Genomic DNA, 23,261 nt, shown 5'->3' with positions numbered 1-23,261 from the left:
TCTACCCCATGAGGGAAGTGTGTGCTTATGTATGCACGTGTTTGGTCCCGTATCTTATAGTCCCCAAGTTAGGAAGGCAAACCTGTGCTTTCCTTTACCTCATCTCATTGGAATTCTGGCACTTCCGAATTTATTCCCCAACTTGGCATTTACTGCTCAGATTTGCCCTGTAAAAGATGCTTGGCTAGAATCTGCATATTTTAAAACTATCAGTTTAGATTTATACCGACGAGGGGGGGGACATCAGGGCAGTTAGCAGAAGACATTTTAATCTGAAAAATTGGATTAGCAGCTGCAAAGTTTGGTGAACCTTAGTTTACTTTTCTGGTTACCTGCAGCACAGCCATCTGCTTAAAATAAATTGCCTAGCCTTTGGGTCTTGCCCTCGACCTTGTCTATCCCTTCACAGAGCCCAAATGAAAGACTAGAGTGGAGGTTCTTAACCATGGATGGACTTTACATATTCAATGAGCCTCCGGAAAAAATATACAGAATGTCAAATTTTATGCATTTTTGTGGGAAATGCATTTTTTCCGTAGTTGTTCAAGACCCAGGCAAGTTTAATCACTTGGTCTAGAATGAAGTGATCTAAAGACATTTATGCCCCAATTTAAAAAGTATCAGTGGGTTTGACTTAATTGCCTAAATATAGGCAGCTTTTACATTATCCTCTAAGAAAATCTTCACAACATCCTTCTTTGATAGGCAGGCCTTATTTCCACTTTGTACATGAGGTAATTGAATTGTTCTGAAACTGCTGGCTGTCATGCCCATGGAAGGTATAGTATTGGGACAATTTGTAGCTCAAGGTGATTGGGGAGAGGAAGAAGTTAAAAATAATCAAATTTTGTTAATACTGTATTTCAATATCAGATGCTTTAAGGGAGTTAAATTTTTGAAGCCAGCTACCTACCTATTCTTAAGTGTTTTATCAAAGTAGAACACTCACTTTGTTAGAAATCAAATAGTATCTAGAGTCATGGAAGCTCCATGGACAAATCCAAACTCCCTGAGGGACCAAATTACTGGGCTGCAGGCTGTGGGGTCCACAGTCTCAGGGAGCATCTAGCTCAACTGGCATAACATCATTTATAAAGAAAATGTTCTACATTCTACTTTGGTGAGTAGCATCTGGAATCTTAAAAGCCTGTGAGCGGCCATCTAAGATATTCCACTGGTCTCATTCATTTGGGAGCAAGGGAAAATGAAGAAAACTAAAAGCACGAGGGAAAGACTAGTCCAAAGGACTAATGGACCACAACTACTACAGCCTCCGCCAGACTGAGTCCAGTACAACTAGATGGTGCCCAGCTACCACCACTGACTGCTCTGACAGGGATCACAATAGAGGGTCCTGGACAGAGCTGGAGGAAAACATAGAACAAAATTCTAACTCACAAAAAAAGACTAGACTTATTGGCCTAACAGAGACTGGAGGAACCCTGAGAGAATGGCCCCCAGATACCTTTTTAGCTCAGTAATGAAGTCACTCCTGAGGTTCACCCTTTAGCCAAAGATTGGACAGGCCCATAAAACAAAATTAAAGGGGCATACCAGCCCAGGGGCAAGGGCTAGAAGGCAGGAGGGGACAGGAAAGCTGGTAATAGGGAACCCAAGGGCTAGAAGGGAGAGTGTTGACATGTCATAGCGTTGTTAACCAGTGTCACAGAACAATGTGTGTACTAACTGTTCAATGAGAAGCTAGTTCTATAAACCTTCATCTAAAGTACAATAAAATAAATAAAACAAATAGTACCTAGAAGCTTATCATTAGGATACCTGTAGTCTCAGCTTGCCAGAGAAAGTCCCAGTTTATCCCTATTGCCTTGGCATAGTTACTAACAATACCCCCTTTCACTCTCAAAAGTGTTCTGGTTTGAACAGTAAGTTACATGGTTACTGGGCCCATAATGAAAAATAGAGTTCCCTAGTCCTCATCTTCTATCCTCCCCCTCAGTAGCCAGAGGCAACCATTTCTATCTTTTAGCTATTTATTTTGGTACCTAACCTCCATATTTCTAAATAATACACTGCTCTCTCTTGCTTTATCAGTATTAACCTCCCCCCCTCAAAAAAAACCCATTGTCATTGACTTGATTCCGACTCATAGTGACCCTATAGGGCAGAGTAGAGCTGCTCCACAGAGTTCTCAAGGAGCAGCTGGTGGATTTGAACTGCTGACCTTTTGGCTAGCAGCTGTGGCTTGTTGTGGCTCTCAACCACTGCACCACCAGAGGTCCTTATCAATATTAGACATTTATATTACTTCCTTTTTCTGGGGGGGAGAGGTGCAAATCTTTCTTATCTTTTTTTTTAACTGTGGTAAAAATATATACAACAAAACATACAACAGTTCAACAATTTCTGCATGTATGATTCAGTGGCATTGATTACGTTCTTCAAGTTGCATAACCATGTTGCTATCCTTTTCCAAGTTATTCTACCACCACGAACATAAACTCAGTGTCCCCTAAACCAAAAGTCCCCTTTTCCCTCTCCTTCCCACCCGTGGTAACCACTAATAGTTTTTGGTTTCTCTGTATTTGCTTATTTCATATAAGTGAGGTCATACAGTATTTGTCCTTTTGCGACTGACTTACTGCACTCAGCATAATATTTTTAAGGTTCATCCATGTTTTTTATCTGTGTTGTAGTGTGTATCAGAACTTCATTTTTCTTTATGGCTGAGTAATATTCCACTGTATGTAAATACCACATTTTGTTTATCTGTTGATGGACATTTCGGTTGTTTCCACATTTTGGCTGTTAGGAAAAGTACTGCAATGAATACTGGTATACAGGGTTCTGTTTGAGTTCCTGCTTTTACTTCTGCTGGGGATATACCTAGGATTGGGATTGCTGGGTCGTGTGGTAGTTCTGTGCTCAACTTTTTGAGGAACTGCCAAACTATTTTCCACAGTTGCTGTCCCATTTTATATTCCCACTAGCAGCGGAGGACAGTTCCAGTTTCACCACAACCTCACCAATATCTATTGTTTTCAGTTTTTTTGATCTTCATCATTCTAATGGGAGTGAAATATCTCATTATGGTTTTGATTTTCATCTCCCTAACACCACAATGGCTAATGACCTTGAGCGTCTTTTCATGCTCTTGTTGGCCTTTTGAATATCCTCTTTGGTGAAATGTCTGTTCAAGTCCTTTGCCCATTTTTTGATTGAATTATCTTTTTGTTGTTAAGTAGTAGAAGTATTTTATATATTTTGGATGTTAGACCCTCATGGGATATATGGTTCCTAGAAATTTTCTCCAAATCTGTAGGTCATCTTTTCACTTTTTGGACAGTCTTTTGATGAACAAAAGTATTTTATTTTATTTCTATGAACAAAAGTATTTCATTTTTGAGTTATATTTCTTCCTTTTGTGATAGATGAGTGTTTAGTTACCTTACACCCTAACCTCCTTTGCTCTCTACCCCTCACCATCTTCCCAAAATAAATAAAATCTCTTTTCTTCACCCCCATTCTGCATCATACCTGGGTATTACCAAATATTGAGTCCATCACATTTAACCAAAAAGCCTTTAACCAAAAGCCTGTCTTTCTATTAAATGGAAAAATTAGATTTTTTTTTAAACTGCAAGTACCCCCCAATTTTTTGTTGTTTTTTTTAAGAGGGGTTTCATGCCTCAGAGAATTTTCTTTCTCCAGTCCTAAGAATTGCTAATGAGGAGGAGTGGTGAGAAAGGCCACTGGGATGACTACTGTGCCCTGGAGGTCCGTGCCAAGGCAGCTTTGCAGCACAAGCAGGGGCTACATCTGCTGCCATTGGGAATAGTGTGCAGTTACAGGCAGAATTATGTAGAAAATGTCTCTTTAAATTTGTGTTCTTCTTAAAATTGAGCCTAACCCCTCAGCACCAGGATAAGTTGAATAGGGGTAGGAGGTTAATTACAAGGCCTTGTGAAAAATCTCCATTTAATATCCCAGTAATCAAGCCTTTTTGCATGCAGGATGAAGGCAAGAGTCTTTTCACCTCTTATCTAGCTATATATAAAATGCATATTATTAATTAAGCAAGGCGTGGTTAGGATGTCACCTATTGAAATATTTAATTTCAGACTCCCTCTTTGATTCTTCCAGTGATTTGGGCATTGAGGAGAGAACCTCAGCTCTCATCTTTCTGTGGTCGTGTCTTGCTCCATCACCTACACCTGCCCCCGAGTCACACCAGACTGCCTGTAGTTTCCTAGACTTTCTATTAATTCCCTAAAACCTTTTCTGATGCTCACAACTAGTTGCCCTCTTCTCTGTGTTTACAAAGCATTTGTGCTTACATCAAGTAAAGCATACGTCTTGTTTTCTAGTCCATAGCTTTCATGTCTTTCACACTTCTAGACAATGTGTGCCTTGATGGCCCTGACTGTGGTATATTATAACATATATGTGTGTGTGTGTGTGTGTGTTTTTAATCTCTGGCACCATCTTAGGCATTTAGTTAGGTGCTCAGTATTTGATTATGTTATAAGAAAGGTAATTCTTTGATATTTGGAAATGATTTTTTAAAAACTCTTTAAAGGTAATCCTAGACCTTGAGGAAGAAAGGCAAAGGCATGCACAGGACACAGCTGAAGGAGACGATGTCACCTACATGCTGGAGAAGGAGAGAGAGCGGCTGACTCAACAGGTGAGGTGGCATGGTTCACAACAGCATCTGCTTAGAATAATGTTTCTCAGAGATTGTTCCACAGGATGGATATTGTGTCACTCAAAAGAGAGGGGTTTGTAGTCAAGGAAGGTTGGGATTAAGCCAGGTTAAACAGGTTTTTAACTTAATTTATTAGAACCACGTTGTCTTCAAGAACAAGATCGGATATACTGTTTAACAGATCTATATTTTCATAAACTACAGGCAGGAGGTTAATTAAAAGGTCTTGTGAAAAATCTCTGTTTAATATCCCAATAATCAAGCCTTTTTGCATGCAGGATAAAGGACTAGTGTTCCACAGAACACACTTTGGGGAACACTAACTTAGAGCTAAAGCTCTCCAACTTTTAACTTAGGACCCCCAGTAAGAAATACATTTTACATCATGACCTCTTATATATACACACGTACACCTGTAACAAAAATTCCATGAAATGTTGGTCTCGGGGAACACCTACTTCAATTGGCATAACATAGTTTATAAAGAAAATGTTCTACATTCTACTTTGGTGAGTAGTGTCTAGGGTCTTAAAAGCCTGTGAGCAGCCATCTAAGATACTCTACTGATCTCACTCCTTCTGGAGCAAAGGAGAATGAAGAAAACTAAAGATACAAGGAAAAGATTAGTCCAAAGGACTAATGGACCACATCTACCCCAGCCTCCACCAGACTGAGTCCAATACAACTAGATGGTACCTGGCTACCACCACTGACTGCTCTGATAGGGATCACAATAGAGGGTCCCAGACAGAGCTGGAGAAAAACGTAGAACAAAATTCTAACTCACCAAAAAAGACTAGACTTACTGACCTGACAGAGACTAGAGAAACCCTGAGAATATGGCCCCTGGACATCCTTTTAGCTCAGTAATGGAGTCACTCCTGAGGTTCCCCTTCAGCCAAAGATTAGACAAGCCCATAAAACAAAATGAGACTTTTCCCAGGGTCAAAGACTAGAAGGCAGGAGGGAACAGGAAAGCTGGTAATAGGGAACCCAAGGTCTAGAAGGGAGAGTGTTGACATGTCATAGAGTTGTTAACCAAGGTGATAAAACAATATGTGTGCTGTTTATTGAGAAACTAGTTCATTCTGTAAACCTTCATCTAAAGTACAAAAAAAAAATAAAATTCCATGAAATGATATATAACTCTTAGTGCCTGTAATACACACTGATGTTTCTCTAAGAGGGATCCTTCCACCGTTTCCCTCTCACCCAGAGTCTCTGACTGTGCCTTGAATAGGGTTGAGATGACAATTAAACAGACTACATTTGTTTAAAAAGTATGATTTAAGTATAACTATGTTTTTTTTTTTTTTTTTGCATTTCAGACCAGAGAAAATTATTGCCAAGACTTTAGAAGTTTTGTTTTCAGCAGCATTCACCATGAGATCTGGTTTATATAGCCTTCTATTTTCTGTTTGGATTGGTCCTAATACTCTAAATTCTCCACCTATCTAAAGCACAGCGATGCATCATATTCCCACTAAAAACCTGAGGCAATGTAAGAACTAGAAGCGCCTAGTTCACATTGTGTACTTTTTGTGTTAGGTGTTCTAATACTTCAGAAATAGTTGATCCTGACCCCATGGGATACATGGTAGTTCTGTGTACCACAGGACAGCTAGCCAGGACACTCGATAATAGTTGTTTCAGTACCTTTCTTTGTTTTCTTTCTCTAATCAAGATGTTTGGTGGTCTTTTTTTCTAGTTGGAATTTGAAAAGTCACAAGTGAAAAAATTTGAAAAAGAGCAGAAGAAGCTGTCCAGCCAGCTGGAAGAGGAGCGCTCCCGCCACAAGCAGCTGTCCTCCATGCTGGCACTCGAGTGCAAAAAGGCCACCAGCAAAGCAGCCGAGGAGGGGCAGAAGGCAGGAGAGCTGAGCCTGAAACTGGAGAAGGAAAAGAGCCGGGTGAGTAAACTGGAGGAAGAGCTGGCAGCCGAGAGGAAGCGAGGCTTGCAAACTGAGGCCCAGGTGGAGAAGCAGTTGTCTGAGTTTGACATTGAAAGGGAACAACTGAGAGCAAAACTGAACCGAGAAGAGAACCGGACCAAAACTCTGAAAGAAGAGATGGAAAGTTTGAAGAAGATAGTGAAGGATCTAGAAGCTTCCTGCCAGCACAGCAGCCCTCATGAGCAATTGAAGCAACTGGTAACCATGTCCAAAGGCACAGCAACTGAGCCTCCCATGCTAGTGTCTGTATTTTGCCAAACAGAGAGTTTTCAGGCAGAAAGAACCCACGGGAGCAACACAGGCAAGGGGACAAACACTGGGCTGCCTGGATCCACCGCTCCTACTTTCACATATGCAAAAACCAATGGCCATTGTGACCCAGAGATACAAACGACCAGGGAGTTGATAGCAGGCAGCACTATAGAAAACCAAGTGCCACTACGAGAGAAATCTGTAGGATTGACCCAAGAAAAAACAGTGGAGAATGGTGGATGTCCTGTGGGAATCGAGTCTCCAGTCCCAATGCCCAGTCACCTCCCTTCCAGTGGGAGCTCACTGTCTCCCAGCAGCACCGCCGCCTCCTCTCTAACATCCTCTCCTTGCTCTTCACCAGTGCTAAGCAAGCGCTTATTAGGGCCAGCAGCCAGCAGCCCTGGCTACCAGTCATCCTACCAAGTAGGAATCAACCAACGGTTCCATGCAGCTCGACACAAATTTCAGTCACAAGCAGATCAGGACCAACAAGCAAGTGGCCTACAGAGCCCTCCATCCAGGGATCTGTCCCCCACCCTCATGGACAACTCTGCCGCCAAGCAGCAGGCCCGAAACACAGTCACTCAGGTGCTCTCCAGATTCACTAGCCAACAAGGGTCAATCAAGCCTGTCTCTCCCAATAGCTCCCCTTTTGGCACAGACTATCGAAATCTGGCCAACTCTGCCAACGCAAGAGGTGACACCAGCCATTCACCTACTCCAGGGAAAGTATCCAGTCCTCTGAGCCCCCTGTCTCCAGGGATCAAGTCTCCTACCATCCCTAGAGCTGAGAGAGGGAATCCTCCACCCATCCCACCCAAAAAACCTGGCCTCACCCCGTCTCCATCCACTACCACTCCACTGACCAAAACACATTCCCAGGCATCCTCTTTGGCCACCACAGAGGACCTTGCCAGCAGCTGCTCTTCCAATGCTGTTATCGCCAATGGCAAGGATGCCGAGATACTTTTGCCTACCAGCAGCTAGTCCCTAGGAGGGAGTCTCCATATATGACATTCCATCTGATTTCGTCTAAGAGCTCAGAGTCAATCGGTTGAATCAGATCATGTTATTTATTTTGATAGTAGCTGAAATTGTCTGTACAACACATTTAGTGTATTTTCACCTTTTTGTATTTTTTTAAATAGAAACTGATTCGTTTGGATTTTTATGGCTCTAATCTTTGTACTGAAGCTGGAAGGGCACCTCAAAGATGTCTCAAGCTCAGCAGTCACCATCATGTTGTGATGGAGAAAGCTAATTGAGTACCAGGTGGTGATTTGCTGTCTATTTTGGGACTAGAATCACTCAATGCTCATTTTGAATTAGTTCATGCAGATTTTTATCCCAGATGAACATGTTTAAAAAGTGCCTGAAATAAGACTGCCACATGAATGTGATTCTGCAGCAGAAACACAAAACGAATCGTAATTGCAGAAAATGAGATCCTCTGGGAATTCTGAATGTTAAAAATCAACACTGCTCTTAATCCTCTTTTACTGTTTTTAATACGAGCTTTGTGTCCTAAAACAAGGCTGCACAAGTAGAACGGGAATCCTTCTACAGGTGGGTGTGAACTCACCGCAGAGCTGAGCTTTACAGAGCCCTTGAGAAACCCTCCTGAGCATTAAACATTTGGGGTGCTGATTTTCTTGGACTTCCGAAAAATTAACTCCCAGTCTCCTGCATAAATCCTTGCATAGAATGAAATCACATCTCCATTCAAAAAATGTCTCCAAGCGTCTACTGTCATGTAAGGAACTTGTGATTCTGATTGCTGTTACTTGAATAGGAAACGGTTACTCATTCTGTATAAAGGGTTTGCAACAGTGAGTGCTTCTGTAATCAAAAGAGCAATAACTGAAAATTCACTCGCTCTGTAATATACGTCAGAATTATACAGGTTTTACCAAATTGTTACACTTATTCTCCAAACTGCCAGCACTTGGTGTCTGTATCTGTGGAACCAAATTAATTTTTACCTAGATTGAAGTATACGTATATCTGTATAGATACACACTCCTTTACGTGTTTAACATACACGCACTTAAACACATGAGTATTAGTGTGATGATATCTTTGGAGTTATAGCCTAAAGGACAAGCAGAAATGCACGTGAAGATTACCTACCAAAGTAACCAGATGTGGCTGGGACCTAGTCAAGGGAGGAATCTTGTAAACAGGTTGGTTGTGAAATCCCAGATGAAAACCAGGTCTTCAGCATCACAAAAGGGCAGAGCTGAACTAACCCCCGGGCCACACACTCAACTGGACAGGTCACAGAAATGACAAACAGGTCACTCAAATGGTGTAAGACAGCTGGGTGTAATGGGAGCTATAGCAAACTGCCGTGCTCATGCCCCATTTAAAAGACAGGCACTGTTCAGCTCCAGCTGCTTGTGGTATACAAGTAGACCAGGGTTACCAGCTCTTCAAATTTTTATGAAATCCAAATTGTCATGGGAAATTTCTCTTTTTTAAATGTCAAGAACTGATTCAAAAAACTTTAAATCACTGGTTAAACAAACACTTCTGTACCTGGATTTAGGTCGCAGCCTGCCAAGTTGCAACCTCTTTCATTTCTAGAAACTTCTGTCATTTCCATCAAAGGGAGGTTGTATGGACAAAAGCCTCCAGATTTTCCAACCGTGTAGGCTAAAACAGCTGACAGTCCATAGAATATAACGACTGACCTTCCAAACAGGACTGTCTACAACCCAGCTTAGACATGGTGTTATCCACAGGGATAGAGGGGCTCTGTTGTCCTCACATAAGTCTCCTAGCCCTTTACCTCTTGTTCTAAATTAAATCTGTATTCCCTCTTAATCCAGTAAGACTTGATGGAGGAAAGCCATGGGACAGAAATTGATGTATAATTCACAGTGGAGTATACTGGGGTATAAATTCAACTTACGGTTTCATTTAAGACCAAAACATCAAAAAGAAAAATAATAAAAATGCTACTAGTGCCCCAAGGTGTTTACCAAAATGAAGGGGGTGTCTTAAACTGTCCGTGGCAATCATGAATTCAACTTTATTCCCATGCATAGCCAAAAGGAACCATGTTGGTGAGAAAATAGCTGAACTTCCTAAACAGGAAAGGGGGCTACAGTCCCAGTGTGTTATTACCTCTCTTGCTTTAAATGGTAATCTTAAAAGTTGCATTGTGCTCTTCCTTTGTTTTGGCATAAATATATATATATAGAAAGAGATACTATAAGGAAGTTTATTTCTTAGGAAGTGCACTGAATAATGTATTTCTTTTACAGTGTAATATGGGGGTGGGGAAATGCAAAAGAAATGTGTATTTTTGCTAGTTGCCTATCTTCTGAGATAAATAAGCACAATATTGAAATGGATCCAGCTAATCCAGTTAGATATTATAGATTAGTATTTAAGTTTGCTGTAGATTGTGTGTGCTAAGTAAAAGTTTCATGATTCACATTTTGGTATTAACCCATGTTGCAAAAGCTTTGTTACTGGTCAACAGATTATGATGATGTCCAACACATAACACGAGCATTAACTAGTCATTAACATTTGTAAAGCCCAATGTACCATGCAGAAGTCCTCATTAATTTTTATAGCAGACTACATTAAAACGAGTTAAATCATACTGTCTGGAGAAAAAATAGTCTTATTTATACACACTGAAGAATGTTGCACAACAAGGCATATTTTGTTGGGGAAGGAGGGAGCAGATGGTATAGACGGAGAATTCAGGCTTAGCTTTAAAAAACCAAATGAAACCAATAAGCCATCCAGGTTTGACCCCAAAAGAAGCTGGAGCATTGGTTTTCTTAGAATCTTAGAGCTGGAAGAAACTTCTGCAATAATCCAGTCTGTAATTTTTAACCATTTTGAGGTTCTGGAACTTTTGAGAATTCAAGAAAAGCTATAGACTAGCCCCAGAAAAATGGATATGCTTTTATACAAGATTCTGTTGATGGTTTCAGGGGAACTAAAGACCCTGACACCATCCATGATTCATGTACTCCAGCTTAAGAATGTCTCATCTTGTCCAACTCCCTGGTTTTACAGATGAGCGATGCATCCCTTGTCTCCTAGGCCAGTGCTATTGCTGCTACACTGTTAGCAAATGCAAGCTGTAGCCAGACAAAAGCACTTTTGTACTCTGATGTACAAAAGTTTTCAAACACTGTGGATGTTTACATATCTTAAATTTCTAGTATTTAAGCCATTTTATGATCATTTCAACAAACACTGGCGATATCTATTTTGCCATAATGGCCTTACTGTGGGCACTGCTGCCTTGCAATTTGTATATATATCATTTATAAAGAGAGCTCCTGATGCTTAGTCCTTGAAGGAGAACTTAAAATGCCTTTTAAAATGCTGGCTTCAAAATAGAATGTATTTTCATAACCATGAGTGGGCAATGAGAATTGTTCCACAGGAGTAATTTTTCATTTAATTGCTATAGAACTAATTGAGAAAACTTGAGAGCCTGTTCACCAGTCTGCTCTCATATTAACAGCCAATCCACTGGTAAAAGGAAAGGAGATGGGTAGTGGTTCTCAAACCATACTGTGCTTAAGTATAACCTGAGACACCTACTGAAAGGATTCCTGGGCCCTCTCCCAAAGGCTTCGATTCAGTAGACCCGGGGATAGAGCCTAGGGGCCAGCTGATGCAGGTGATCTGAGGAACCCATTTTGAGAAATAGCCTGTGTACGTTCCCTGGAAAGGTACAGAAAACCTCATAGCCCTTACTTGTTCTTTCACAATAACTTGTGTCTTAGGCTGGGCTCTCTAGAGAAGCAAAACCAGTGAAGCATGTGTGTGTGTGTTTGTGTGTGCACAAAGAGATTTATCTCAAGGAAATGGCTCACAGGATTGTAGAAGCTGGCAAGTCCCAAATCTGTGGGTCAGGCATCAGGCTGGAGGCTTCTTCTGACTCACATGGCTGCAGGAGCTGAGGAGCCCAAATCAGCAGGTCAGACAAGAGACTGCTGGCTCACAGGGCTGTCAAAGCTGGTGAATCCCAGAATTGGCAGGAAAGTCAGCAGGCTGCTGGCTCAAGTCCCAAGAACCAGAGGTCAGATGATGACAAGCCAGATGCAGGATCCAGAGCAAGCTTTGCCAGAGCATATGTATATATTGGATGCAGGCCACACCCCCAAGGAAACTCCCTTTTCAACTGATTGGTTGTTCACATTGGATCATAAGATGGGGGGGTGACTAGATCATTACATAACTGTCAAATTGCATCATTACATAACTGCCAAACCACCGAGAATCATGGCCCAGCCAAATTGAAAGACAACCTTAACCATCACAGTCTTGTCAACAAGGCACCATACAACATAATCTCTAAAGACAATTATAAAGTCATACTTGGGTGCCTAACATGACATAGCTAATATGTACAATCGAAAACACACTAGCCCCATTTACATCTTATATTTTACAATAAGTAATGGAATAAGGAAGAGAAAAAGATAATTCCACATATACATATAAAACAAGGAAGAAATACTAAAAATAATTACAGTCCTCATTTCTGCAACTGGTCATGGGGTCATAACTGGTATTTAGAACTGCCTTCTTCCACCACCCATATTCTCTTTGCCCTCAGCAAGCATCTCAGCTGGCCATGGTTCTTTGCCTGGTGGGGTGACACAAACCATTACCGAAGGGTCTGAGCCATTAGTCATATTGGAATTGGGTTGCTGTAGTTTCCCACTGACTTTAATCACAGGGCATTTTAGTACTAAGAGACAACCTAAGGGATCTCCTGCATTCCAGACATACTCTTCTTTACCTCCATTATGCATTATCCACCTGATTCTCCTTGGTAATCAGGATCAATCACCATCATCGGTCTCTAATGTTCTTTGAGAGTTACTGGAGGAGCAATTGTAATGGAGGCAGAGAATGTGAGTAGCCAGAAAAATAATTTCCTATATTTTTTTTTCTTGGAAGAAAATCACTTTATTCTAATTAATTCACAAACAGTAACATCACAACAGCTAGTTTAACATTTGCCCAGCCCCAGACTTGACATCATCTCAATACAATAAGGACACCCTCTTCTGTAGTGATTCTGAAGCAAGGAAGCTGTTAATGATGGAGGAGAGGTTTAAGTGGTACTCGTACACATAATAATACTATCGGTTACAGCCTTATGCTAAATTCACTTGGTCATGACAGCCTATTTTCCAGTTCTTCAGTTTGAACTTCTTGATGATGTTAATCCATTTGCAAATCTGTGGTGCTTCAACACCTTGCTTAAATCCTCACAAAGCTTGAGGTCACTCTGGTTCTGGGCACACTCCAAAAACGTTCATAAGTGGCAAGCGCCAAACTGCTGCTGGTAGCGGAATGCTGGTGGACTCCCTGAGGCTCCTGGCAAGTGATGTCAGGCCTTGAGGGCTCAGCATTACTTCCTCCACTGAAGCCTCCAGTGATGGCATGGCCCAGCGCATGCCTGACAGCAGAGCCCACAGCCATGCCGGCAGCAGTGGGTGCCATCTGGGCCATCGGACCTGGTTGTTGGGGTGCAGCAGCAAGTGAGCCAACTGCAGACCATGGGGCTGCTGCTGGTACCTGAGCTGCTGGTGCTGGCCTGGGGGCGGCTCTGATCTGAGGTGCCCGGCTGGCCGGAGGGTCCATGTGGCAGGTGCAGCTCTGGCTTCCACAGGGCTTCAGCATTGTTACTGTGCAGCAGACTAGCTTCTCGATATGTGAAACATTGAGGAGAGACTCCTATGTGGTTTTCATAGACAGACATTGTATAGGAGCCTCTGTCATCTCTTGGCACTCTTGCACCGTTCTCCAGTTCCATTGGCTCTTGTTTTATGATTTGGCTCTTGTTTTCAGGACTTCTGCAGCTATCCTGAATAGGACTTTCCTGAGTGCCTTCTACTGAGGACACCTCTGAAACATCAGACAGAGAGCTCTGTGGGGAGAGCTTAATGACAGAAATACAGCCACTCGCCACCATCAAGCCTTCATGCTCATCCACATTAGATTGAGAAGTTGGGTCATCTTGAAAGTTCACAGCTGTAGAATCACTGAGTTTCTGAATCTCTTGAGCATATGCCGTGGAGCTAATTAAACCAAACTTTAATTTTAGCGAAAGAAGTTCAGCTTTTAAAGTCGCATTTTCTTCTTCCAGTGCAATTAGTTTTTTCTCTAGAAGCAGGTCATTCAGTCGACGTTTCTCACGAGATCTTTTGGCAGCTTCGTTATTTTTCTGCCTTTTTTCCCAGTACATGGCATCTTTCTTTTCGTCAGGAATGAACTCCCGCTTTCTCCGGCATGCCGAAGACCTGTTTTTCCTCACACTTCCTTTGTTTAGCAGGAGATCTTCCCCTGTTGTCAAGTCTTCAGATACTGCAGTTAAAGCAGAATTAAGTACCATTATCTTGTCTACATCACTACTAGTTTCACGTGATCCCTGCTCCTTTTTTATGGCCTGCATACTTCTCAGCTGCATCAAAAACAACCTTTACCTATATGTGTGGTGTAGGAGATTTTCCCAGTACTCTCAAACTCTTTAAAAACTGTGGTTCAAAATCCATTCAGATTCTTCTTTTTGGTGGTACAGTCTCAGGCTCCTCTTGTTGAATAGAGTAGGTATCTTCTAGGTTATGCAGTTGTGGAGGCTGGCGAGTCTCAAATCCATGGGTCGGACGTCAGGCTGGAGGCTTCTCCTGACTCATGTGGCTGCAGGGGCTGACAAACCCAAATCAGCAGGTCAGAAGACAGACTGCTGGCGAAACAGGTCAGACAATAGTCTGCTGGCTCACAGAGCTGCAGAAGCTGGTGAATCCCAGAATCAGCAGGTCAGATGGCAGGCTGCTGGCTCAAGTCCCAAGAACCGGAGGTCAAATGATGACCAACCTGATGCAGGATCCAGAACTAAGCTTTGCCAGAGCATCCATATATATTGGATGCAGGCCACTCCCCCAAGGAAACTCCCTTAGCAATTGATTGGTTGTCCACATCAGATCACAAAATAGGGGATGACTACATCATTATATAACTCCAAATCATATCATTCCATAACTGCCAAACTACATCATTACATAACTGCCATAGCTCATTATTACATAACTGCCAAACCACTGAGAATCATGGCCCAGCCAAGGTGACACACAATCTCAACCATTACAACTTGTTATTTGCCTCTGACCTAAGAAGATGTCTTAAGTTCCTAAAACTGGTTTGTCAGAATGTCAGTAATACTCAGAGTGAAGAATGCCTACTTGGATTCCAAGTACCATGCTGATGATTTCACATACATACTGCCTTAGTCCTCACAAGGGTGCGGTGAGGTAGTATCCCCAGTGTACCGATGAGGTAGTTGAGGACCAGAGATTTGTACAAGGGCCCTTTGTAAGTGACAGAGCCAGGATTTAAAGCCTAGTATTTTGCTCCTTTCCCTACCACTGATATCCCAGAAACTCCTGGGGTACTTGTTTAACCTGACTCCCAGGCCCCTCTACTGGAGACTCTGGTTCAGTAGGCCAAGGTGAAGGTCTAGATAGGAGCCTTGGCTGACTCTTAGGATGGAGCAAGTTTAGAAAACGAGGATACCACATGGCTCCTCCCACTCATGCTAACCACTCCAAGTCCAAATGAGGATGATCAGACACAACCAATGCCAGGAAAACTTTATCAGGTCAGGTGAGCTGAACAACAACAAAAAAAAACTTTCTAAATTCCATCAAACAACACATTTCTTATATGTCTAAGATAAGCCAGGAACCAAGGCAGCTATTATAGAAGATAAGTTTAAACCTGCTTCGGACCTCAGGGAACTCAAAATCTAATTGGAGAAGCAAAACTTTCACACATAAAAAGGTAAATAATGATTCCAAATCTAACAGTTCCATAGAATAATGCAAGTGTTATTAAAAAGCCACAGCCGGCTGTTGAAGGTGGTGCTGGCAAAAGTTACTAGAAAAGGAGCAAATGTCTTCTCCACAACATTACTTGTTTACCTGGAGTTCTACAGTGTCTCCCTGTGTTTGCACTACGTTGCATTCGGCTTGCCTGGATCCTAGGATGAGGTCAGAAACAGGAAGAAGTCTCCAAGACCTGAGTCCTGTTTCAGGCAGACTAACAGACACCAGTGCAAGGACGGGGAGCTCGTATACGGAATTCCCAGGCCAAAGCGAGTTTTGCCTTATCCCTGGGGAGTCACCTACTTAATTTGGCAAGAGTCCTATCACTAACTCAGTGTGGTAGACACTGTGATATTCTACCCAGGTCCCCTTCAGGAATGAAAGATTTATTTCCCTAGCTGTTGGGAATGCTTATAGCACACAGTCCTCAGCTATCAGCCCCTTACAGGAATTAGCTTAACCAAAAGAGAATCAATAAAGGTCACCGCTCCTGCCATGGGCACTTCATATCCAAAGACTGATTGGTTCGGGGTATATAAAGGTCTGGCCCCCTTGAATCCAGGAGGATTCTGAAGGGTCATCTCAGCTTTAAAGCCCCCTGTCAGCTTGGCTGAGACCTCTATTGAGACTGTATTGCAGCTCAACTTCTCCCTCTGCCCAATCCTGCTCCCCACCCACCCATAGGTGTTGGTCCCAAGAGCACACCCTGGTAAGCCTCCTGCACCCTAATCTCCATGTCAGTCTCCTCTGTTCCTTCTGGTTATGATCAAGTCCTCTAAAGGACAGCGGACACATTTTCTGGACGTTTATTTGGTGTCAAGTTCCCAAGCAGGGCTGGGCTTCAAACTCTCATCCTTTTGGCTTTCAAGTCCATGCTCCTTCTACAAGCCACACTGTAGTCTCAAAGCAGTAATAACACTTCAGGGGGACTTAGAATATGAGCTTACTGTCAGTCATATATCTAAGTATGACCCGCTGGTTACCTAGCTTTCTTCTGAGACCTTCAGCTAGGAAGAGGACACTGGAGGAATGGAGGTTTGGGTGAGAAGGAAGGAAAGGGTAGATTTGCCTACACACATGGAGTCATCAAATGTTAGCACTAGAAGCCTAAAGATCCTTGATTCTAGTTCTCTCATTACAGATGCGGAGCATAAGGCCCAGAAAGGCCAAGTGACTTGCCCAGGCTCACATGTGCAGTTCATGGCACAGCCCAAGCTGTAAAGCCTGGCTCTCCATTGTACCTCAGCAGACTGCTGCTCGTCCAGCCCTAGCTGCTTCCTCAGCCCTTCCTCCTACCTGCTTCTCCACAATGCCTGGGCTTTGATCTTGTTCACCTGGGCTGTCCCATGTTCCAGGCCTTGCCCCCCATCCTCCTGGTGTAGGGCTGCCTGCCACACTGTAGCCACAGAATTCCTGTCCTCATGTCTCTAAACCGGTTTGACAGCTGGGATGAGGCTGGGAGTAGGGAGAATGGGGGAGTTTCCCTCCCAGGCTGTGCCTCCTTCTCGCTAGCTAGCTCTGGGAAGTGCTTACTCATAAAGCATACTTACTCCTAGGCGTGGACAAGAAGCTGCCAAAGCCATGTGCATGTACCCCTTCCCTGCTTTTGAGTCTGACCTGCCTGCCACACCTGCCTGTGGACCAAGGGGCGGCTGAGTGCTTGGGAAGAGACACCACCTCATCCTCGTAGTCCTCCTTCCTCACCCGAACTCAAACACACACGCTCCCAGGAATGGCCTTCTCTGCCCTCAGAGGACTCACCCATCTCCTTTCTCTGTAGTGCCTCTCCCACCACTCCTTCTCCCACCTACCCAGCCCCAAAGCAAAGCCTTCCAGGATTGTTTGGGCCTCAGAACAGACAGGGTGTCCTCAGGAAGAGCCCAATCCAAAGGGATCTAGGGTGGTGGGGCCGTTTGGGGGTGGCAACCAAAGCACACACAGGCCCCTTCTTCATCTCCAGCGTGTTTTCCCTCTCCTGAGTCTTGGTGAGTCAGCTCCACAGGGCCACACACAAGGCTCCTATTCACGGCTTGTTTTCCTTCTGCTCCAACTCAGATCTTGGCATCTCTCTCTCTCTATGTGGGCCTCATTCTCAGGATCCAGACCTCTGCTCCTTGCCCCATGCCTCCTTACTCCCCCAGCCCTCCCCTCCCCCCCCACACGCCCACATTCCTCATCCTTACCTTCTGGGAGTTAATAGTCCAAGCTGGATACAAACATGGAGGACACAGAACCGAATAGAAATTGTACACTCTTCAATCCTCATTCATATAGTCAAGGGGTATTTACTGCTGCTGGCCCTGTGCTGGCCCTGAGCTCTGCTGTGAAGGACACCGACACCCCCACCCCTACACCATGCTTGCCCTTCATTTATCCAGCATGGCTTTATTAAGCACTAATTGTTAACATAAAAAAACATGCGTACTGCTAATCAAAAGGTTAGCAGTTTGAATCCACCTGGAGGTGCCTTGGAAGAAAGGCCTAGCGATCTACTTCCAAAAAATCAGCCACTGAAAACCCTACAGAGCACAGTTCTGCTCTGACACACATGGGGTGCCACAATTCAGAATCAACTCCATGGCAATGGTAGTTTCTTGCTTTTTTTTTTTTTTTTTTTACTCTGGCTAGACATCATGTTCGGGGCTGAAATGTATACTCTCCTGAGGGGACAAGTCTCACAGACACGACATCTCAGGGCAGTGCTGGGCAGGATGCAACAGGTACCCCAAATGAGTGAGAGGGCCCCAAGTACCTAAGAGGTTCAGTAGTGCAGAGACTGCGGGCTCTAGGACTTGAGAAGCACCAGATTTGAATAAACAGAAGGGAGAAAAACATTGGGTTCTGTTAAGAGGGCAGATGAACGAGGGGATGCAAAAGCAGGGTGAGCAACAAACGCAGAGAAGAGCAAGAGCTGTGTCATTCTCTGTGTTACCTTGGACAAGTCAGTTAACCTTTGCGAGCCTCCATTTCAGAAATCCTGGTGGTGTAGTTGTTAAGTGCTATGGCTGCTAACCAAAAAGTCGCCAGTTTGAATCCACCAGCTGCTCCTTGGAAACTCTATGGGGCAGTTCAACTCTGCCCTACAGGATCGCTATGAGTTGGAATAGACTCCACAGCAACAGGTTCGGTTTTGGTTTTTTTAGCTTCCATTTCACTATTGGGTGTTGTGAAAATCAAATGAGATAAAGTAGGCAAGTGCCTAGCACATAGTACTCAGCGGGTTATTTGCCATTTTAGGCGAACGGCGCAGCGGGTGGAAGTGCGGCTTAGAAGGTCCGTACCTAGATTGGAAGATTTGTGGTTCTGACCCGATGCCAGCGGAGCAATGTGTCAGGCGGGCTCCTCCAGGCTGGCAGCCTCGCCCTTCTTCGGGAAGCTGAATTGCTGGCGCCCTCTGCTGTTTCAGTCACTGGGATTCTCTGAGGCCAGGGAGCGACCCACACTCTCTGAGACGCTGGTGCAGGCAGGGATGCACCCCCTCCCCATCCGGCGTTCAGCGGCGCCCCCTGGTGGCTAAATCCTGAGCACAGCCACTGAAAGAAGCAGACTATGTGAAAAAGGGGAGTAGAAGAACAGAAACCACCCTCTAGGACTGTCGTGAGCTTTAAATGAGCAAATAAGAGACTTAAAACCAGTCCCTGGCATAAATAAGCATTCAACAAGTCATAGCTATTAGTACATATCTCCCCAACAGTGAATGGCACATAGTAGGTGCTCAATAAATTTGTGTTAAACAGGGGCCAGGATGACACAATCAACATTATTCATTCATTTAATTATGCTTCAAAAATTTCTTGTGCCTCCTATGTAGTAGATACTGTAATAAACAAACCCTTAATGAGAGCAACAGCCAGCACTCCCTGTGGGGAAAAATAGAGATTATACTCCTTGGGCATCCATGCAACAGCTCCTACTACATGCCAGGCACTAACCCAGGCAGAAAAACAAACAAATAAAAAACCCGTTGCCATCAAATCGATTCCAACTCAGAGCAACCCTATAGGACAGAATAGAACTGCCCCATAGGGTTTCCAAGAAGTGGCTGATAGATTTGAATTACCGTCCTGTTTGTTAGCAGCCAAGCTTCCCAGGCACTGGGATGGAAAACAAGTTAAGTTACATTCTCTCTTGCAGACTTTAGATGCTGGTGGTGAGACGAACATGGAGTATGGTGTTCTTTGGCCTACAATAAACATAGGAACAAGCTGTCCCTACACAATCAACCCCCAGCGGAATCAGGGAAGGTCTTCTAGAGGAAGTGACATCTGTCGTGGTCTTGAAGGAGGATAGATGGCCCAGGCAATGAAGGGGATGAAGGGTGTTCCAGGCAGTGAGAACAGCACACACCCTGCACCAAGCTGCCTAGGGGCATGGCGCTTCTGGTGAGCATTAGGGGTGGCAGTGTGGAGCTAGAGAAGTAAGTGGGAACCCAGCAGGAAAGGGCATGGTCTGCCCCAGGAAAGAGTCTGGACTCTATTTGATAGGCCACTGGGAGCCTGAAGAGAGAAAGTAGATTCACCATGAAGCTAACAAAGCTTAAGCCTCAAGGTCCCTCACTGGCATGGCTCCTCCTGAGTCTTGGAAGGGGCCAAGAAATGTGTTCCTGTGGCCACGTGTATTTATAAAATTTGCAAAAGTAAGATATCTTAACTGCAATCAGTTAAGACTGCTGTCTCTTTTCATTCTGATTTCCCCTCCCACTCTCCCCATGTTGGATGGCCTTGGAGTGGGGGCCTCAAGCATTTTGGAATTCAGCTATAGGTAAGTTGAATGACAGTCTGTTTTCTCAGTGAAATATATTTGTATGTTTTGCAGTCAGTTCCATGTATAGTCAATTTTTGCTAGCCATCCCAGCGTAGGAATGGCTTCCAGAAATACTCTTACCAATCATTGTGCTGCCTCTCCTGACATAATGGAATGAAAGAGCAGGGCCGAAGGTCATATTGCTATAAATATATCCTGTAGCACCTGGCACTAGAAGTAATGTTGGGAGTGGTTTATGGAAAATTCTTCCACTTATCATATGTGTGAAACTCTAAGTGGGCTATTCATTTATCAATGCCTAGTCATAACAGAATTTCTCTCATCAGGAATATACTCAATCATGCAGTGAATACAATTATAAACAATCATACATATGAAGATATAATCAAGGAGTCTAAAGATATATTTTTAAAGTTTTAAAGAATTTTGCTGCTGACCAAGATGGAAAAGCAGGAACTGGATTTACTCTCTCATCGAAAACAATTAAAACCAAAAACCAAACCCATTGGCATCAAGTCGATTTCAATTCATGGCAACCCCATGAGTAACAGAGTAGAACTCAGCTCCACAGGATTTTCTTGGCTATAATCTTTATGGATTATAGCACTTACTGATGAAGACCAAAGACTACAGCCTTCAGGATGGATTACACCTCACCATAAAAAAAAAAAAACACAAATTCTCACAACTAGACCAATAAGCAGCATCATGATAAACAGAGAAAAGATTAAAGTTGTCAACAATTTCATTTTACTTGGATCCACAATCAACACCCATGGAAGCAGCAGTCAAGAAATCAAACAACATACTGCATTGGGCAAATCTGCTGCAAAAGACCTCTTTCAAGTGTTAAAAAGCAAAGATGTCACTGTTAGGACTAAGGTGTGCCTCATATGCACATGAAAACTGGATGACGAATAAGGAAGACTGAAGAATTGATGCCTTTGAATTATGGTGTTGGCAAAGAATATTGAATACACCACGGACTGCCAGAAGAACCAACAAATCTGTCTTGGAAGAAGTACAACCAGAATGCTCCTTAGAAGCAAGGATGGCGAGACTTCATCTCACCTATTTTGGACATGTTATCAGGAGGGATCAGTCCCTGGGGCAGGATATCATGCTTGGTAAATTAAACATATAGCAAAAAAGAGGAAGACCCCATTCAGATGGGCTGACACAGTGGCTACAGCAATGGGCTCAAGCCTAACAATTGTGAGGATGGTGTGGGCAGGGGAGTGTTTCGTTCCGTTGTCAGTAGGTTCGCTATGAGTTGGAACCAACTCAATGGCACCTAACAACAATCTTTACAGAAGCAGATCGGCAGGCCTTTCTTTCAGGGTGCTGCTGGGTGGGTTCAAACCGCCAATCCTTCAGTTAGCTGAGAGCAAACAATTTGCACTCCATTAAAAGGATAAGGGAATATTATGAATAATTTTATGCCAATCAGTTAAACAACTTATATGAAACGGACAAATTTCTTGAAAGTTACAGACTACCAAGGCTCACTCAAGAAGAAACAGATAATCTGAATAGTCCTGCGCCTATTAAAGAAATTGAATTTTTAATTAAATCCTTCCCACAAAGAAGACTCCAGGCCCAGACGGCTTCATTGGTGAATCCTACAAATACTTTTTAAAAAATTTTACATTAACCTTTTGACAATATTGAAGAGATTAGAATACTTCTCAATTCATTCTGCGAGGCCAGGAGACAACATGACAAGGAAAGAAAGCTACAAACCAACATCCCTCATGAGCAAAGATGCAAAAAACTTTTTTACAAAATTTTATCAAATCGAATCCAACAATATATAAAAAGAATGCATCATGACCAGCTGGGGTTTATCCCAGGAATGCAAGGTTGGTTTAATATTTGAAAATCAATCAATATAATTTACCGTATTAACAATCTAAAAATGAAAAACACATGACCATAACAATAGATTCAGAAAAAGCGTTTAACAAAATCTAACATCCATTTCAGGTTTTAGAAACTCAGCAAACTATGAATAGAATGGGACTTCTTCAATGTGATAATGAACACCAAGGAAAAGCCTACAGTTTACATGAATCTGAATCACAAACAACTAAATGCTTGGCCACTAAGATTAGGAATAAAAACTCAGTGCCATCGAGTCGATTCTGACTCATAGCGACCCTATAGGACAGAGTAGGACTGCCCCATAGAGTTTCCAAGGAGTGCCTGGAGGATTCGAACTGCTGACCCTTTGGTTAGCAGCCGGCACTTAACCACTACGCCACCAGGGTTTCCAAAATTAGGAATAAGACAAGTATATCTGCTTTCACCATTTCTATCCAAACATTATGCTGCAGGTATTTGTGATACTGTGGTATTTTTGAAATGTGAACCTGTAATTTTTAACTCTCAGTACACATTTGCTTTTTTTAATAATTAATAAGTTTATTTGGTCAAGAGGAAGAAACTATGTGGGTGCTACCGATGATCTCACTGTATAATATATTGCTGATTTTTTAAATAATTTATCTGTTATTGTTGTTGTTGAGACTACACACAGCAAAAACATACACCAATTCAACAGTTTCTACATGTACGGTTTAGTGACATTGATTACATTCTTCAAGTTATACAACCACCCTCACTCTTTTTCTGAGTTGTTCCTCCCTCATTAACATATACTCACTGCCCTCTAAGTTTCCTATCTAATTTTTCGAGTTGCTATTGTCAATTTGATCCCATATAGATAGATCTTAAAAGAGCGTAATGCTCA

At 43.0% G+C, this 23,261-nt stretch overlaps 3 protein-coding genes across 8 annotated transcripts in view; 1 reads left to right on the top strand and 2 right to left on the bottom strand.

The window, feature by feature from the left end:
- Positions 1–10,325, top strand: part of CTTNBP2NL (CTTNBP2 N-terminal like) — a 55,687-nt gene extending 45,362 nt beyond the window's left edge. For both annotated transcript variants that reach the window (XM_010589578.3, XM_003409581.4), the window contains exons 5-6: positions 4,538–4,645; positions 6,375–10,325. In XM_010589578.3, coding sequence (XP_010587880.1) covers positions 4,538–4,645; positions 6,375–7,856 — 1,590 coding nt within the window. In that variant the 3' untranslated portion in view covers positions 7,857–10,325. The remainder of the gene's footprint in view (positions 1–4,537; positions 4,646–6,374) is intronic.
- Positions 1–23,261, bottom strand: part of ST7L (suppression of tumorigenicity 7 like) — a 185,818-nt gene that overhangs the window by 9,828 nt on the left and 152,729 nt on the right. The window lies entirely within an intron of this gene.
- On the bottom strand, positions 10,545–15,650 carry LOC100673467 (nuclear factor interleukin-3-regulated protein-like). Its single transcript, XM_023547538.2, has one exon. The coding sequence runs from the start codon at positions 14,329–14,331 to the stop codon at positions 13,273–13,275; it is 1,059 nt and encodes a 352-aa protein (XP_023403306.1). The 5' UTR covers positions 14,332–15,650; the 3' UTR covers positions 10,545–13,272.

This window comes from Loxodonta africana, chromosome 3 (genome assembly GCF_030014295.1).
Source record: "Loxodonta africana isolate mLoxAfr1 chromosome 3, mLoxAfr1.hap2, whole genome shotgun sequence".
NCBI classification, from domain to species: Eukaryota; Metazoa; Chordata; class Mammalia; order Proboscidea; family Elephantidae; genus Loxodonta; species Loxodonta africana.
The sequence above is the reverse complement of the archived record's forward strand: the minus strand, read 5'-3'. Positions and strand labels throughout refer to the sequence as shown.

Excerpts from the sequence above, each read along its gene's own strand:
- LOC100673467 (XM_023547538.2), bottom strand. The coding sequence starts at position 14,331 with ATGCAGCTGAGAAGTATGCAGGCCATAAAAAAGGAGCAGGGATCACGT.